The 17,820-nt window shown below is 42.6% G+C and overlaps 1 protein-coding gene across 1 annotated transcript in view; it reads right to left on the bottom strand.

Moving 5' to 3' along the window:
* Positions 1-1,480: 1,480 nt before the first annotated feature.
* The window catches only part of LOC115478348 (guanylate cyclase soluble subunit beta-2-like), a 45,215-nt gene continuing 28,875 nt past the window's right edge, over positions 1,481-17,820 (bottom strand). Inside the window, exons 11-16 of the mRNA XM_030215653.1 lie at positions 15,635-15,783; positions 12,423-12,569; positions 10,669-10,823; positions 7,412-7,611; positions 7,205-7,327; positions 1,481-1,632 (exon numbers count right to left, since the gene is read on the bottom strand). Of these exons, the coding sequence (XP_030071513.1) occupies positions 1,481-1,632; positions 7,205-7,327; positions 7,412-7,611; positions 10,669-10,823; positions 12,423-12,569; positions 15,635-15,783 (926 nt within the window). The remainder of the gene's footprint in view (positions 1,633-7,204; positions 7,328-7,411; positions 7,612-10,668; positions 10,824-12,422; positions 12,570-15,634; positions 15,784-17,820) is intronic.

Raw genomic sequence — 17,820 nt, 5'->3', positions numbered from 1 at the left:
AAAATTAGTATACAGCCTTTGCACTAAAGGCACATTTATTGTGTTAAGTACAAAAACTTTGTGCACTTGAGTTGAAAGACTCCCTAAGATTATTTTCTGGGCTGGTGACCTTAACTCAGAATCTATTATTTTGTAACTATAGTCAGAATTATTTTGTTAGATGTGCATCATTTTGAACTTGACTAGGTTTAGGCAGTCATCAATTTCATGGCACATTACAGCAGAGATTTTCCACTGCCTTCTGCAGCCCACAGCATCAGCTCATTCCTAAAAGTAAAAGTCACCCATCCAGGCAGCAGCAGGGCTTCTCTCTGCTTATCTTTCAAGATTTAACATTTTGGGCCTTCAAGCCTGGGATGGGGGGAACAGTGGAAAAGAATAAAAGACATTAATAGATATACAGACACATTCCTTTTAACTGATGAAAGTAGGATTATGATCTCTTAAAGCACAAAAAAAAAAAAACAAATGAGGGTCTATACTAATGCTTACAGTATAGGCCTCTGTGCACATAATGGAAAATAGTGTCTCAGCAGCAAGGAAGGTAAGGGAGAAACTAGAGGATTTTAAGGACTTTACAGTATGAATATACTTGATTTTATCTCCTCAGGTGCTGCTCCATTACTGGTTTGAACAAGAATACATTCTATTTGAAGCATCCATCTTATTGCAAAGAATGAAAAAAAAAACAAAACCCAGATAGCAGCAGTCTATATTACAAACAAATTTTTGCAGCTGACATGGAATGCAGCCCTCAGTTACAGCAAAGATTTTTATTACCCATGTGGCATGACTTTAAAGTCTGCAACTCTTCTAATCTCCTATAATAATGAAACATTTTATGAAATAAGTTCACTCCATATATATATATATATAAACATATGTATTTTTTAAAAAGAGTGTTTCCTGTACAAAATCATTAGGCCCAATACTCAGCCGGTGATGGGCAGCGCTTTTGCTGTCTGCTGCCAGCATTAAACCTGGATATTCAATGCCAGGCCGCTTCCAGCGACCGGCATCAAATATCCAGATTTTTTTTAAAAGCTAAAACATTAACCGGATATGCCAATATTCAGCACTAACTGGTTAACGTTTTAGTGGTTAAAGATAGGACAGCTATTTATATGGCGCTGTTTGACTACTAAACTAATCCAGTTAGGTGCTGATTATCGGCGCCTCATTGAATAAGTCACGTGATACAGCTGGTTATGCGCTAGGCGCTAACCGGCGATATGCAACAGAGATAACCAGTTATCTGTTACTGAACATTAACAGTTAGGTGATGATATGCTATTTAACCAGTCAGCGTCTGTGTCTGGCCAATTAAATAGCTTTGAATATCGGGGAGATTATTACTCTATTGAAAAGGCAGTACTTCAGCATGATTGCTCAGGATTTGGGGGTTACACAATATGTTAGAGTTAGTGATCTGAACTTAGAGCTTGTAAGTGCCAAAGCATTATTTTTAAACTGAAAACATTTAAAATAAATTGCAGAAATTTGATCTGATTTTTCTGTTGTGCACTTCTTCGGTTACCATACTGGTTTGTTCCTGTGTAAGCTGATATGGATTTTCTCCAGTCTTCAGATCACTATGGAGACTGCCGTAGCTTTCAGAATCCCGTGTTTTACCTGCAAACAAAATGGTCTGAATGACAACTCATATGGCAAGGTGTATTTATAGCACCCAATTTACATGCACAAAAATAAAGGGAAAAAAACTCATTGAGGCTGATGTTCAAAATGTTTAGGCTCCTAACTTTGAGATACAAAGGTCAGTTTTAGAAAGAAGGTACAAATCAGATCCGAGACTGCCAAGTTGGGGTCTGTCATTGTTTGCTACTGGTTTAGAAAAGGATCTGCTGAGAATTTAGATGACATGCATGATGACATATTGTTCTCTTTTCCTGCACTATGCCCGTACCATTGGGACAAACAGATAATAGTGTGTGGATTACTATGAGCCAAACCTGTTGAAAGCCAAATGGAAAGTTGTAAATGTAGAGGCTATCCCCCAAATTCTATACATGGTCCCTTAAGTTGTGCATACTGATTTGGCCGCATGGCCAAATTGGATGCACAACTTAATTGATTAACAAGCCAATCAGTGCCGATAATTGGTAGTTAATAACCAATTAGGAGCACTAATTGGCTTTAATTAGATTTTATGCGCATAGCTTTCTAGGCGGCGCATGTAAATTCTAATGCGCGCAGCTGAAAGGGGGCATGGATATGGACATGGAATGGGCAGGTTGTGGGCATGTCAAAAAACTATGCACACTATTATGGAATACACCCTAATCAGATGTAGATATTTTGATGTGGTTTTCGGTGGCCTAAATGGGTGTGCCTAAATTTTAGGTGCAAGAACGGCACTTGAGTATATTCTATAAGCTATACCTAATTTTAGGCATATAGAATCAAAATAACTGCATAGTTTTTGTCGCTGATTTTTAAGGCACCATTTATAGAATTTAAAGAAATATTAACAAAAAAAACTAAGTCGGACGTTATATATAGTAAAATATATCTATAAATGGCATTCTTCAACATTCATTAAGACAGGGGCTCTTTTACTGAAATGCGGTACAATCTGGACTAAGGACCTAATTCTATATATGTTGCCTAAAAAATCAGCATTGATTGAAAACACGCTTAGGTGTATTCTATAAGCCATGCCTAAAGTTAGGCATACTTTATAGAATATGTATAATGCCTGTCCACGTGTCTAAAATTTAGGCACAATTTATAGAACTTGCATACTGCCATATATGTGACTAAAATCTAGGCGCAGCAAATTACACCAACGATAAACTGGTGTAAATGCCCATGCCTTAATTTATTTTATTTATTTGTTACATTTGTATCCCACATTTTCCCACCTATTTGCAGGCTCAATGCGGCTTACATAGTACTGGAGAGGCGTTTGCAGACTCCGGTGTGAACAAATACAAAATGATGTTGTGGTAAGATAAAGTTCATGTAGCACAGCCACATTAAGGAATCGTAGAACGGAAGAGTTGTGTTATGTCCATTACGTACTTTAGTTTTGTTGTGTTGCAGAAATCAGGTATTTAAGTTGGATCGGTAGGGTATGCCTTTTTAAACAGGTTAGTTTTTAGTAATTTCCGGAAGTTTAGGTGGTCGTATGTCGTTTTCAAGGCTTTTGGTAGTACATTCCATAGTTGCGTGCTTATGTAGGAGAAACTGGATTTGTAAGTTGATTTATATTTAAGTCCTCTGCAGCTTGGGTAGTGCAGATTTAGAAATGTTCGTGTTGATTTGGATGTGTTTCTAGTTGGTAAGTCAATCAAGTCTATCATGTATCCCGGGGCTTCGCCATAGATGATTTTGTGAACCAGGGTGCAAATTTTAAAAGCAATGCATTCTTTGATTGGGAGCCAGTGTAGCTTTTCGCGGAGGGGTTTTGCGCTTTCAAATCACGTTTTTCCAAATATAAGGCACAAAACGGGTTATTCTATAACACTGCACATAAATTTAGGGAACGCCCACAACCCGCCCCTCTCCTCCTATGACCATGCTCCTTTTGAGATCCTCGTGGTATGATTTATGCACATTGCCTTATAGAATATGTTTAGGACCCTATTTACTAAGCCACACTGTATGCACGCTAACTTGTTAGTGCACCTACAGCATGGCTTAGTAAACAGGGCCCTTAGTGAGCTATGCGCTTAAATCCCAATTAGTAATGATAATTACTTGTTACCATCCAATTATCGGCGCTGACTGGTTCATTACTCAATTAAGTTACGAATGCAAATTGGCTACACGTGCTGATTTGCGGGTGTAACTCTAGGTGCTATATATAGAATCCAGGGCTTAATGTGTTATAATGTAGGTCTTTACTCTGCACTAAGTCCAGATTTAAGGCAGGACCTTTTTAAGGTTTTTCCTTTTTTTTATTACCAGGTTGTGTGCTAATGTTCCCATTAGCATATGGTACCTGCAGGAGTTAATGTGCATTAGCTAGTTAGTACACACCAATGTTCCCCCCAAGCGATTGCTTTTACATTTTAGGAGCATCACTCACAGGGGATCTTTTACTAAAGCTTAGCTCGAGTTATCTGTAGCAGGGCTCATTTTATTTCTATGGGCCCTGCTGCAGATAACTCAAACTAAGTTTCAGTAAAAGACCCCCCCCCCCCCCACACACACACACACACACACACACAAATTTTACATGGTCACTCACAAAACTATCGACCTGACTTTCAAACAAAATTGAACTATAAAAATCAAATAAAAATTAATTAAACTAAATCAATTGCTGACCCAATTTAAATGAGTTTTGAATAAAATTGGGCTATATAAAATGGTCCATGCTGTTATTTCTTTGTCACTTCTGGTCTCATGAAATTAAGTGCTAATACTAGTGCTCAAAAATTATTGATTTTTAAAACTTGTTGCTCACACAAACACAGAAAAATTTGCATGCACCAGGGCACTCCTTAGAGGGAACATTGGCACACACTAATCATAATGAGCTAGCTGGCTAACACATCCATGCCCATGCTCTGCCCATGCCACGCTCCCTCAAATAACGCACTGCTTAGCACATGGAAGCAGGCAAAGATACCACAAAACACTTTAACACATTTGTGTGGTAGCCTGTTTTCGCTCACTAACTGCACGTTTGGGGTTTAACACCCTTTAGCAAAATGGTCCCTTAATCCTACCAGTTTTATTTCCTGAAAGACATAGTTACATAGTAACATAGTAGATGACGGCAGAAAAAGACCTGCACGGTCCATCCAGTCTGCCCAACAAGATAACTCATATGTGCTACTTTTTGTGTATACCCTACTTTGATTTGTACCTGTGCTCTTCAGGGCACAGACTGCATAAGTCTGCCCAGCACTATCCCCGCCTCCCAACCACCAGCCCCGCCTGCCAACCACTGGCTCTGGCACAGACCGTACAAGTCTTCCCAGCACTATCCCCGCCTCCCTACCACCAGCCCCGCCTCCCGATCTTGACTAAGCTCCTGAGGATCCATTCCTTCGGCACAGGATTCCTTTATGCTTATCCCACGCATGTTTGAATTCCGTTACCGTTTTCATTTCTACCAGAATTCAAACATGCGTGGGATAAGCATAAAGGAATCCTGTGCCGAAGGAATGGATCCTCAGGAGCTTAGTCAAGACATTTTCAAAGTGCTAGAATACTAAATAAATAAAAGTTTATTGATTTCCTTACTTATGGACTATGCCTTTTAGTACATTTCAACACATTTGGAAAATGCTACTAATTTTAATATGAGCATCTGTTTGTCTGTTTATCACATGAGCTGTCCAGACCATGGTGCTGAACAGCTTTAATAAACTCCTACACATACACACAATGTATGTAGGCGTTCATGAGGATGCAGTTTGGATACAGCAGGAGCACAGTTGAGATGTACACACATATTTCACAGAATGAAAGAATACGTGCATATAGAACAGAGCAGGTGTAAATTTGTGCTTGAGAATCTGTGCACTATTGGGAAACGTTCTGGGTGTCTATCCAGCTCATTTTCAAAACTGATTGCCAGCCATCTTCTGACACAAATCGGGAGATGGCCGGCAAACTCCTGAACCCAGCCAAATTGGCATAATCGAAAAATGATTTTGGCTGGGTTCAACTGCTTTCCGTCGCGGAGCAGGCGAAACATCAAGGAGGCATGTCGGTAGGGTAGTGAAGGCGGACAGGGGTGGGATGGGGGCATGCTCATGAGATGGCCGGCTTTGCCTGATATTGGGAAAAAAAAAGCCAGGCTTGATGAGCATATCGCCAGCTTTACTTGGTCCCTTTTTTTTCATGACCAAGCTTCAAAAAGGGGCCCCAACTGACCAAATGACCACCGGAGAGAATCAGGGATGACCTCTCCTTTCTCCCCCAGTGGTCACCAACTCCATCCCACCCCAAAAAAAAAAAATTTTTGCCAGCCTCTATGCCAGCCTCAAATGTCATACCCAGCTCCCTGACAGCAGTATGCAAGTCCCTGGAGCAGTTTTTAGTGGGTGCAGTGCACTTGACATGTGGACCCAGGCACATCCCCTCCCTACCTGTTACACTTGTGGTGGTAAATGGGAGCCCTCCAAAACCCACCCAAAACCCACTGTACCCACATGTAGGTGCCCCCCTTCACCTCTTAGAGCTATGGTAATGGTGTAGAGTTGTGGGGAGTGGGTTTGGGGGGAGGGATTTAGGGGGGCTAAACAACCAAGGGAAGGGAGCTATGCACCTGGGAGCTATTTTTTTTTTAATTTTTAGATTTGCCCCTAGGGTGCCCGGTTGGTGTCCTGGCATGTGAGGGGGACAGTGCACTACAAATGCTGGCTCCTCCCACAACCAAATGCCTTGGATTTTGCCGGGTTTGAGATCGCCAGCATTATTTTCCATTATGGCTAAAAAACGATGCCGGCCATCTCAAACCCAGCGAACTCTGACATTTGGCTGGGCCCAAACGTATTAGCGAAGAAAAAGATGGCCAGCCATCTTTTTTGAAAATACGGTTGGCTCCGCCCCCGTATTTTGAAAATGCAGTGCCGGCCCCTGGAGATGGCCGGCCAGCTATTTGGCCGGCGCCTATCGATTATGCCCCTCCTCATTGCCTTTATAAAAATAGCTGCTTTTTGTAGAGCTTCACATGGATGTCCTGCTATGAAATACCCTTGTCCATATCAATGATATAGAAATGCAGCTTACAAATTTCTAAGGGGCCCTTTTACTAAGCCATGCAAGCGTCTACGTACGCCCAACGCACGCCAAAATGGAGTTACCATCCGTCTACCATGTGACTCTTGCAGTAATTTCATTTTTGGTGCACGTCCGATACACGTGTCCAAAAAAGAAGTTTTATTTTCAGACACACGTATTGGATGCAAGCCAAGTGATATTTGATGCACGTAGGTCATTACCACCCGGTTACCGTGTGAGAATTTACCACTAGGTCAATGGCTGTCGATAACGTCTCAGACCCAAAATGGATGCATGGCAATCTTCATTTTGCCGCACGTCCATTTTCGGCAAAACTTTTAAAAAGGCATTTTTTACAGGTGCGCTGAAAAATGATTCTGCGTGTGCCCAAAACACGCGTCTGCACTACCGCAGGCCATTTTTCAGTGCACCTTTTTAAAAGGGCCCCTAACTACTGTGTCTCAATTATAATTTTAAAAGAGAAACAAACAAACAAACACACCTGTGAAACCCTTGATTCGTGTATGCTTTTTTCCTTGTTTGGCAGTTTGCATTTCTACAGGACGATCAGCATATTGCATTGCTATGGTAGGCTGATGATCCTGGCTTTTGCTTTCCAGTATAGCTTGGGAAGTGAAAAAGATGATGTCGTTATTTTCTTGAAAAATAAACACTGAAAAGAGTACATTTTTTTTACTGTACTGGTTACCTTCTTCACATGAGTTTTGCAAGTCGTGAAGTGACTGAACAGATTCCCTTCCAGAATCAGATTCCTTTACTGGTCTTCCCATGATCTCATTCTCACTGGCAGTCAAATTTCTGATCAAAAAGTATGTGCGCATCTTCCCTTTCCCTTTTACCTCAATTTCTCCTCGCTCAACCACCTCAAAATTCTTGTCCTTCAAACATCTATGCCAAAATTCAAGCCAAAAGGTTGCATTATGACAAGAAAAACACCGATTTCATTTTTTTTGTTACATTTGTACCCCGCGCTTTCCCACTCATGGCAGGCTCAATGCGGCAATTTGGATATTGTTTTCAGTTATGTAAAAGAAGTGAACTCTTCAGGGCACAACTACTTTTTTTTCTGCTTTCCTATTATACTTTTCCTGCTTGAGAAAAAAAAATGTCATGGGCTGAATAAATCCAGACATTCAATTCTTTACATTTCTGCTTCCCAACCCTGTCCCGGAGACACCTGAAGCCAGGTGGGTTTTAAGGATTACCACAATGAATATGCATGAGACAGATTTGCATGTACAGAAATGGGTCTCTGCTATATGCAAATGTATCTCATTCACATTCATTGTGGTAATCCTGAAAACCCACCTGGCTTAGGGTGCCTCAGGGACAGGGTTGGGAAGCACTGCTTTACACAGTGATGGTATCTTACCAAAAAGAGGCCACAATGCCTGCATTTTCAAAAGGTTTCCCACTGGAGAAAATCTTTGATGAATCAAGCCCACAATGTAGATGCTATAGTTTGTCTTCTTAACATGTGCTTATCACTCAATTAAGCCAATCAGATGCAGTATGCAAAGCCTCCAGGTCAACAGATAGATGTATGCGTAGACATTAGTGACAATGTGTTATATTGTCTGGTTGACCTCACATGGATACAGTGGAGGAGTAGCCTAGTGGTTAGTGCAGCAAACTTTGATCCTGGGGAACTGGGTTCAATTCCCACTGCAGCTCCTTGTGACTGTGGGCAAATCACTTAACTCTCCATTGCCCCAGGTACAAAATAAGTACCTATATATATGTAAACTGCTTTGAATGTAGTTGCAAAATACCACAGAAAGGTGGTCTATCAAGTCCCATTTCCCTTTCCCCTAACACAATTATCAAGTGAAACTCACAAATAAACACTACCTATGGATGGTTGAAGTTAAGAAGAAGACAATGGGTGCAGTTCTATAAAGTGGCACCACATATGCACTGTGGTAGGCACCTATATGCACTAGGTGCTATTCTATAAGGTAGAGCATAAGTGCTATAGCATCTAACTATTTATTTACTTATTTAGATTTTGCTCACACCTTTTTCAGTAGTAGCTCAAGGTGAGTTACATTCAGGTACACTGGGTGTTTCTCTATCCCAGGAGGGCTCATGATCAAGGCTTTTGACACGGTTCCCCACAGGAGGCTCTTGAATAAACTACAAGGGCTGAAGATAGGACCCGAAGTGGTGAACTGGATTAGGAACTGGTTGACAGGCAGACGCCAGAGGGTGGTGGTAAATGGAGTTCGCTCGGAGGAGGGAAAGGTGAGTAGTGGAGTGCCTCAGGGATCGGTGCTGGGGCCCATTCTGTTCAATATATTTGTGAGTGACATTGCCGAAGGGTTAGAAGGTAAAGTTTGCCTTTTTGCGGATGACACCAAGATTTGCAACAGAGTGGACACCCCGGAGGGAGTGGAAAACATGAAAAAAGATCTGAAGAAGCTAGAAGAATGGTCTAAAGTTTGGCAATTAAAATTCAATGCGAAGAAATGCAAAGTGATGCACTTAGGGAGTAGAAATCCAAGGGAGGCGTATGTGTTAGGTGGGGAGACCCTGATAGACACGGACGGGGAGAGGGATCTTGGGGTGATAGTATCTGAGGACCTGAAGGCAATGAAACAGTGCGACAAGGCGGTGGCCGTAGTGAGAAGGTTGCTAGGCTGTATAGAGAGAGGTGTGACCAGCAGAAGAAAGGAGGTTTTAATGCCCCTGTATAAGACATTGGTGAGGCCCCACCTGGAGTATTGTGTTCAGTTTTGGAGGCCGTACCTTGCGAAGGATGTTTAAAAAATGGAAGCGGTGCAAAGAAAAGCTACGAGGATGGTATGGGAGTTGCGTTCCAAGACGTTTGAAGAGAGACTTGCTGACCTGAACATGTATACTCTGGAGGAAAGGAGGAACAGGGGTGATATGATACAGAAGTTCAAATATTTGAAAGGTACTAATCCGCAAACAAATCTTTTCCGGAGATGGGAAGGCGGTAGAACGAGAGGACATGAAATGAGATTGAAGGGGGGCAGACTCAGGAAAGATGTCAGGAAGTATTTCTTCACGGAGAGGGTGATGAACGCTTAGAATGCCCTCCCGCGGGAGGTGGTGGAGATGAAAACGGTAACGGAATTCAAACATGCGTGGGATAGGCATAAAGGAATCCTGTGCAGAAGGAATGGATCCACAGAAGCTTAGCTGAAATTGGGTGGCGGGGTGAAGAGGGGTTGGTGGTTGAGAGGCTAGGATAGGGGAGGGCAGACTTATATGGGGTCTGTGCCGGAGCCGGTGATGGGAGGCGGGACTGGTGGTTGGGAGGCGGAAAATACTGCTGGATAGACTTATACGGTCTGTGCCCTGAAAAAGACAGGTACAAATCAAGGTAAGGTATACACATATGAGTTTATCGTGGGCAGATTAGATGGACCGTGCTGGTCTTTTTCTGCTGTCATCTACTATATTACTATATATGATCTAAGTTTGTACTTGAGGCAATGGAGGGTTAAGTGACTTGCCCAAGATCACAAGCAACTGCAGCAGGATTTGAACCAGCCACCTCGGGATTGCAATACCAGTGCTCTAACCACTAGGCCACTCCTCCACTACAAGGTTTGGATGGAGCATAGGAGGGCAATGGGTGTGTCTCCCAGTTATGTTCATATTTTATAGAACACTATAAACATGTGTCACATGGCATACCAACTTACGCCTGCCATTGACATGGCATAAGAGGGAGCACCTACACATGGACACACCAATGCCGACCTTAAGCTACTATTCTATAATGGAATCTTTGTGCCAAGATGCATTATAGAATCGGCATTAAGAGCACTGCATTGGAATGCCTAGACTGCGATGTCAATTTATAGAATTGCCCATAATGTATTTTCTGTGCCCGCGAGAAAACCTTTGATAAATCATGCCCATAGTATATCATCCATGTTTAACTCATTGTTAGGAATATTTGTAGCTACTCACTTGCAAGCCGTTGGACTCAGGTGAATTTTGTTTGGGACTCCATGGCTTTCCATCCGTGAAGCTGTGTTCACTGTGTCTCCAAACAAGCAATAGCGAGGCATCTTCTCTCCAACTACTCCAGCTAAGACAGGACCTGTGTGCACCCCAACTCGAATCTGCGCAAAGGCACGTAGAGTTGCAATTTATTACAAAGTACTTTCCTCTTCTTATACACTTTATGCTAGATTCTATAAATGGCCACTTAAAAATTCCATACAGAAAAAAAATGCACCTAGGTGCATTCTATAAAGTAAGCCTATATTTTATAGAATAGGCTTAAATTTCCATGCGATGTATATAGAATACGCCGAGCACCTTTCCACGAGACCAAATTTAGTCATGGCTATTTACACCACATCCATTATTCACATTGAGCCTGCAAATAGGTGGGAAAATGTGGGGTACAAATGCAACAAATAAATAAAATAAATATTTTACTTGCCATAATTCCTGATGCCTAAATTAGGTGCAGAGTGGGTGTATTCTATAACAACGCGCATAGATTTTAGAAACGCCCATGACCCGCTCATGGCCACACCCCCCTTTCAACTATACGACTTAGAATTTAAGTGCATCACATTACAGAATATGTACATACATAAGTACATAAGTATTGCCATACTGGGAAAGACCAAAGGTCCATCAAGCCCAGCATCCTGTTTCCAACAGTGGCCAATCCAGATCACATATACCTGGCAAGATCCCAAAAAAGTGCAAAACATTTTATACTGCTTGTCCCAGAAATAGTGGATTTTCCCCAAGTCCATTTAATAACGGTCCATGGACTTTTCCTTTAGGAAGCTATCAAAACCTTTTTAAAACTCCGCTAAGCTAACCGCCTTTATCACATTCTCTGGCAACGAATTCCAGAGTTTAATTACACGTTGAGTGAAGAAACATTTTCTCCAATTCGTTTTAAATTTACTACATTGTAGCTTCATCGCATGCCCCCTAGTCCTAGTATTTTTGGAAAGCGTGAACAGATGCTTCACATCTACCCGTTCCACTCCACTCATTATTTTATAGGCCTCTATCATATCTCCCCTCAGCTGCCTTTTCTCCAAGCTGAAGAGCCCTAGCTGCTTTAGCCTTTCCTCATAGGGAAGTCGTCCATCCCCTTTATCATTTTCGTTGTCCTTCTCTGCACCTTTTCTAATTCCACTATATCTTTTTTAAGATACAGCGACCAGAATTGAACACAATATTCAAGTTGCGGTCGCACCATGGAGCGATACAAAGGCATTATAACATCCTCATTTTGTTTTCCATTCCTTTCCTAATAATACCTAACATTCTATTTGCTTTCTTAGTGAGTTGTGCATGTAAATCTTAATTAATTCCAATTATTGCTGATAATCGTTAACATCCAATTAACAGCACTGATTAGCTAGTTTACCAATTAAGTTATACGCATTGTTATAGAATATGCTTCTTTCCACATGGAAATTAAGGCACCATATAGAATCCTAGGGTTTATCCAACAACTTATTTTCCTATCTAACCACCACATAGTGCCTGAATGGGCTTGGAGGAGCATCAGCACGACAACATTCCAATTTACTTAGATTCGGTATAGGGGAAGAGGCTAAGCAGGAGGATGTTTTAAAAGTTTGAATATTAATCTCACTTTCAGAATAAAATAAAAGTCACAATCCAGAAGAACTGATTTGTACATGAGAAAGTGAATAGCACCGCATTTGCCAATTTTAACTTACCTGGATTGGATTTCCAGTGACTGGATTCTTTACTTGCTTTGCTGCTATAATCATTCCCAATGCGAAGTTGGCGACTCGCTCACTGTGAGTGGATACAGGCACAGGAACCCCTCCCACTACCATATAGGCATCCCCTATTGTCTCCACCTTTAAAGATGAGAAAAATGAAGTTCACAAAGTCTAGGTGAATCTAATTCTTCTCCAGTTGTCCTAAAATTCTGCATAGTCTGTTGAAGACCATAGTTTGTTTTTTTTTCTTTAAAGAAAATATTGATTTTTCACTAAGGGTACTAGAGACACATAGCACATAGGACTGCCCCTTTGTGGCTGTGGAAGGAATGTAGTCAGCAGAGCATTCTGATATATAAGAATGTAAGAAAAGTCATGCTGAGACAGACCAAGGTCCATCAAGTCCAGCATCCTGCCTCTGACAGTGGTCAGTCTGGGACACAAGCACTCAGCAGATATACAGCTGTGATATAGCAATTGCTGAGTATCACAGTTTTGATTGATAAAGGATTTTCCATCTAAACAGGATCTCAGTGAATCTTACATATTGAATATGTCTTTAGCAGGGGTGTCCAACCTCGGCCCTTGCCAGATCGGGTTTTCAAGATTTCCACAATGAATAAGCATGAGATCTATTTGCACATAGTGGAGGCAGTGCATGCAAATAGATCTCATGCCTATTCACTGGGGAAATCCTGAAAACCTGACTGGACTGCGGCCCTCAAGGACCGAGGTTGAATACCTTTGATCTATAGCCATCTCAAAACTGGATGACCTGGAAGCACAATTATGATGGCTGTATTGCATGACAACTGCCAAAGGAAACAAAGGAGGAATTAACATGTTATCATTTCAAGACAAATGCCTTGAACTACTTCGAGGTATAATCTGACAAATTAAATTGTTAAGATCTTGCAAAGATATAGGGGCCCTTTTACTAAAGGGTGTTAAGCACTTAACACTCTGTTAGTGCATGGTAACCAGAGGCGTAGCTAGTGGGGTGCCAGGGGAGCGACCGCTCCCCCAAACTGACTTCAGACAGCAATGGCGCCTATTTTTCAGGCAGTCCGTCACAGCTATGCAGTGCGTGCTTGTGCCTATGTGGTGTACCTGTACACCTCTCTGCTCCTCCTGGCGTCACAACTTAGCTACGCTTCTGGTGGTAACTGACTACTGCACAAATGAGTTAAGGGGTTGTGCGGTAGTCTGTCTGTTACTAAAGGGAAATGGAAATGGGACTTGATATACTGCCTTTCTGTGGTATTTTGCAACTACATTCAAAGCGGTTTACATATATATAGGTACTTATTTTGTACCTGGGGCAATGGAGGGTTAAGTGACTTGCCCACAGTCACAAGGAGCTGCAGTGGGAATTGAACCCAGTTCCCCAGGATCAAAGTCTGCTACACTAACCACTAGGTTACTCCTCCATTTAAACATTAAATCACACACTATTGCATTTTCCTGAATTTTTCTTTGAAGGGGTGTGACATGGGTGGAGTTTAGGCATGGAAGCATTAGCCAATTAGCACATTATAGCTAGCATGCGATATCTGGCTACTGCAGAGTTAACACGGGAGCACTTTGCCATCCTAAATAGGAGGCAGTAAGTGGTCTCACATTAATATCCTGCAGGTGCTTCAGTGCATTAAGACCAGATTTTAGTACACCTTAGTAAAAGAGCTCCTTAATTGACAGAAAAAATGTCAAAACAACACCACAGCACTTCTCTGCATTCATAGTTTTGCTCTACCACCAAGTTACCATACCTCCATCATCAAACCAAATCTCTAACCAAAATGCCATATCACCAGCCATGAAACAGTAGTCTAAATATTAAATTACACAGTCAACTTTGAAATCACACTTCAACGACACTCCAACTGTAAACAGTGCTTTCAACCATTAAACTATATCCCTATGCATCCAACCAGTAAACCATACTTCAAATCACTAAGCCATACCTCCTTCATCATATAAAAATAGTGTTTCCTTTGTCAGGCATGAAATCAAACAAGATACCACCGTATCTGCTCTGACCCAGGGGACAGAGACAGACACCTTAAAAGCCTGACTGCATCCTTCAAACAGAAAGGCTACAACCCCAAAATAATCTCCAAGAATATTGCCTCCTCCCTCAAAACACCCAGGGAGAATCTGCTACAGTACAAGGAGAAAAAAATCCACAGACAGAATCCCCCTTGTAGTGACATACAATCCAGAGCTGGAAAAACTGAGGAAAGAGATATTCCCATCCCCACCAGTACTGGCCTTCCGACAGCCACCCAACTTAAAACACAAGCTAATCAGAAGTAAACTTCCATCACAGACTGAAAAGGAACAGAAGGGCACACTTCCCTTAATTTATCCATTTGCAAACTATGCCCAAATATTTCACAGGACCCCCACAGTCATCCACAAAGGAAAGATATTCAACATAAAGGGATCTTTCACTTGCTCATCTTCCAATGTGGTATATATTATTCAGTGTAAAAAATGTAACGAAGGATGCTATATTGGAGAAACAGGCCAGATGCTTAAGACAAGATTCAATTTACATAGACATCACATGAACAATACTGGTGCCAGTAGGGCTCCCACGCCTGTTGGTCAGCATTTTACAGGACCAGGACACTGTACCAGTGACTTCACAGTGAGAATCCTGAAAGGTAACTTTAAAACCATACAAGAACGTAAGACCTTTGAAGTCAGAATGATTGAATATTTTAACACCCAACAGAAAGGACTTAACAAGGATCTGGGGTTCCTAGCCCATTATAAACCATAAAGCTGTATGTCTCTGTTGATCACCCCACCCCTCACCTATCCACACCCATCCTGTTAGAATATCAATGATATGCTTTGATGTCCCCATGCATACCTCCTACCCACCCCCATCCTCCCACCCTGTCAGACTGTCATAGTAATGCTTGAATGTTTTCACCTATATACCCTGTCAGCTAGCACATTTGCTTATTTCCGATCTGGCGAAGAAGGGCAACCTTCGAAAGCTAATCAAGAAATGTATTATGTCCAATAAAAAAGGTATCATCTTATTTTCTTTTCCATGTTTTATTTTGTTTGATTTCTATTGATAACCTTAAGAGTGGACTAACACGGCTACCACACTCCTCAGACATGAAATAAATTATGCAAAAATCAAAAAGATGTCAAATTTATTATTCATAGTAACAAGAGAGTACCTTATAGACGTCGTGTACCGTGGTTAATCTGTCAAACCTCAGATACATGGAATTTAACATGAACACTATCTGAATTGGCTCACACTGGGCACAGATATTGGTAAAAGTCACAACATCACTAAACAGTACGGTGCATTCCTTGAATTCACCTGTGAGCAAAAAAAAAAAACATTAGCGTGATATATCTTTCATATATGTTCAATCAAAAAGTCTAATATACCTATAATGTAAATAAACAAGGGACCCTTTTACTAAACTGTGGTACAAAATGGCCTTAGCACACCCTTATGTGGGTCATTCCTGTGTACTAAGGACATTTTTACTGCAGTATTTTTGTATTTTCAGTATTCATGGCCATGGCCATGCACTAATTTTCCCATTAACATGGACATTAGAGCATGAGATCCTAACAAATTTTATTTTTTAGTGCATTAGTAGTAATCGCACATCCAAAAATGACTGTGGGATGCCTCAGTGATCCCCCAATAAGGCATTTTATTTTGCTGTGGTAAGCATGTAACTCCCCGGCATGCCCGCAACCCACCCATGACCCTCCCAGGTCCAGGCCCTCTCAATGTTGCGTGCACTGGAATTTGAGTGTGCAGCTTCTAGAACAGAGACTAAGGGTAACTGCTAACGTGTCAATTATAGCCTACTAGCCGTTTAGCCCGTTAAAACGGGCGAGTATTGGTATGTTTTTTTCCAAGGCCCCCCTGCCCTCCCTCCTTCCCTGCCAGCTCCAAGGCCCCCCTCCGTCCCTCCCTCCCAGCTTCAAGGCCACCTGGCCTCCCTCCCAGTTCCAAGGCCCCATTCCCTCCCAGCTGCAAGGGCCCCCCTCCGTCCCTCCCTCCCAGCCAGCTGGAAGGCCCTCTTCTGTCCATCCCTCCCAGCTCCAAGGCCCCCCTCATTCTGACCTCCCATGTCTAGCATCCTCCCTCCTTCCCTGCCAGCTCCAAGGCCCTCTGTGCCTCCCTCCCAGCTCCAAGGTCCTCCTCCTCTGTCCCTCCCTCCCAGCCAGCTCCTAGGCCCCCTCCTTCTGAGACCTTCCTGCCCTCTCCTCCCTCCCCCCCCCCCCCGGAGTTGCCGCCGCCACCCCTCCACCTGGGCGGGCCCTCTGTTCGCCACTGAACTTACAGCACCAAAACCGCAGCAGGCAGATCAGCTGAGCTGCCATCGGCCTTCCTTCTCTGCCTGTGTCCCGCCCTTGTGTGACATAACATCGGCAAGGGCGGGACACAGGCAGGGAAGAAGACCGACGGGAGCTCAGCTGATCTGCCTGCTGCGTTTTCGGCGCTGTAAGTTCAATAGCGAAGAGAGGGCCTGGGCCGGGTGGAGGGGGGGGGGGCGGCGGTGGCGACTCTGGGTGGGGGGAGCAGTAGCGGCGACCTCGTGGGGGGAGTGGTAGCGACCTCGGCGGTTCCCTCCCTCCCCTTCATGCAGTTTCCCTCTCTGTCCAGCCCCCGTCATCACATTTTGACGCAGGGACGGGACAGAGAGGGAAGTCTCTACTGCGCATTTGCAGGTGAGTACGGTCACTCGCAATTTATATGTTCGATGATTGCTCATTAACATCATTTATTAGCTCATTATTACATTAAGATACATGCACAACTGACCTTAATCTATCACTTGCACACACAAATTTCCATGCCAGTTGCAAATTTGGGGGCACAACTTTCTAGGATTATGGGGTAAATGTACAAATAAGAATAGGTAGATACTGGACAGAGAACAGGTTGGGACGGCACCTTACAGTTGATGCAGAAGTTATAGTACATTAACTGTTAATATGAAAGATAATGGGGTGAAGATAATGTCATCTAAATAGGTGCAACTAACTACATCAGGTTATCTGCAATGCATTAATGAGCGGTAAAGAAATTGTCTCAGTAATAACTGTATTGTCCTACAGGGCATAGACATAGCTAGGTGGGTCACCAGGGAAGCAGCCGCTCCCCCAAATGGACTTCTGACAGTACTGGCACCTATTTTTCATGCTTGTCATGTTTAAAATTTAATTGGGATGCAAAGACCAACTCATAAGGAAGTTACAGACCACCCAAGATACAGCAGCCAGACTTATAGTTGGAAAATCGCGATTTGAAAGCACCAAACCCCTTCGAGAAAACCTACATTGGCTCCCAATTAAAGAATGTATTGCTTTCAAAGTCTGCAAGCTGGTCCAC

This window comes from Microcaecilia unicolor, chromosome 10 (genome assembly GCF_901765095.1).
Source record: "Microcaecilia unicolor chromosome 10, aMicUni1.1, whole genome shotgun sequence".
Lineage (NCBI taxonomy): Eukaryota > Metazoa > Chordata > Amphibia > Gymnophiona > Siphonopidae > Microcaecilia > Microcaecilia unicolor.
Note: the sequence above shows the minus strand (reverse complement) of the source record. Positions and strands in the feature narration are given on the sequence as shown.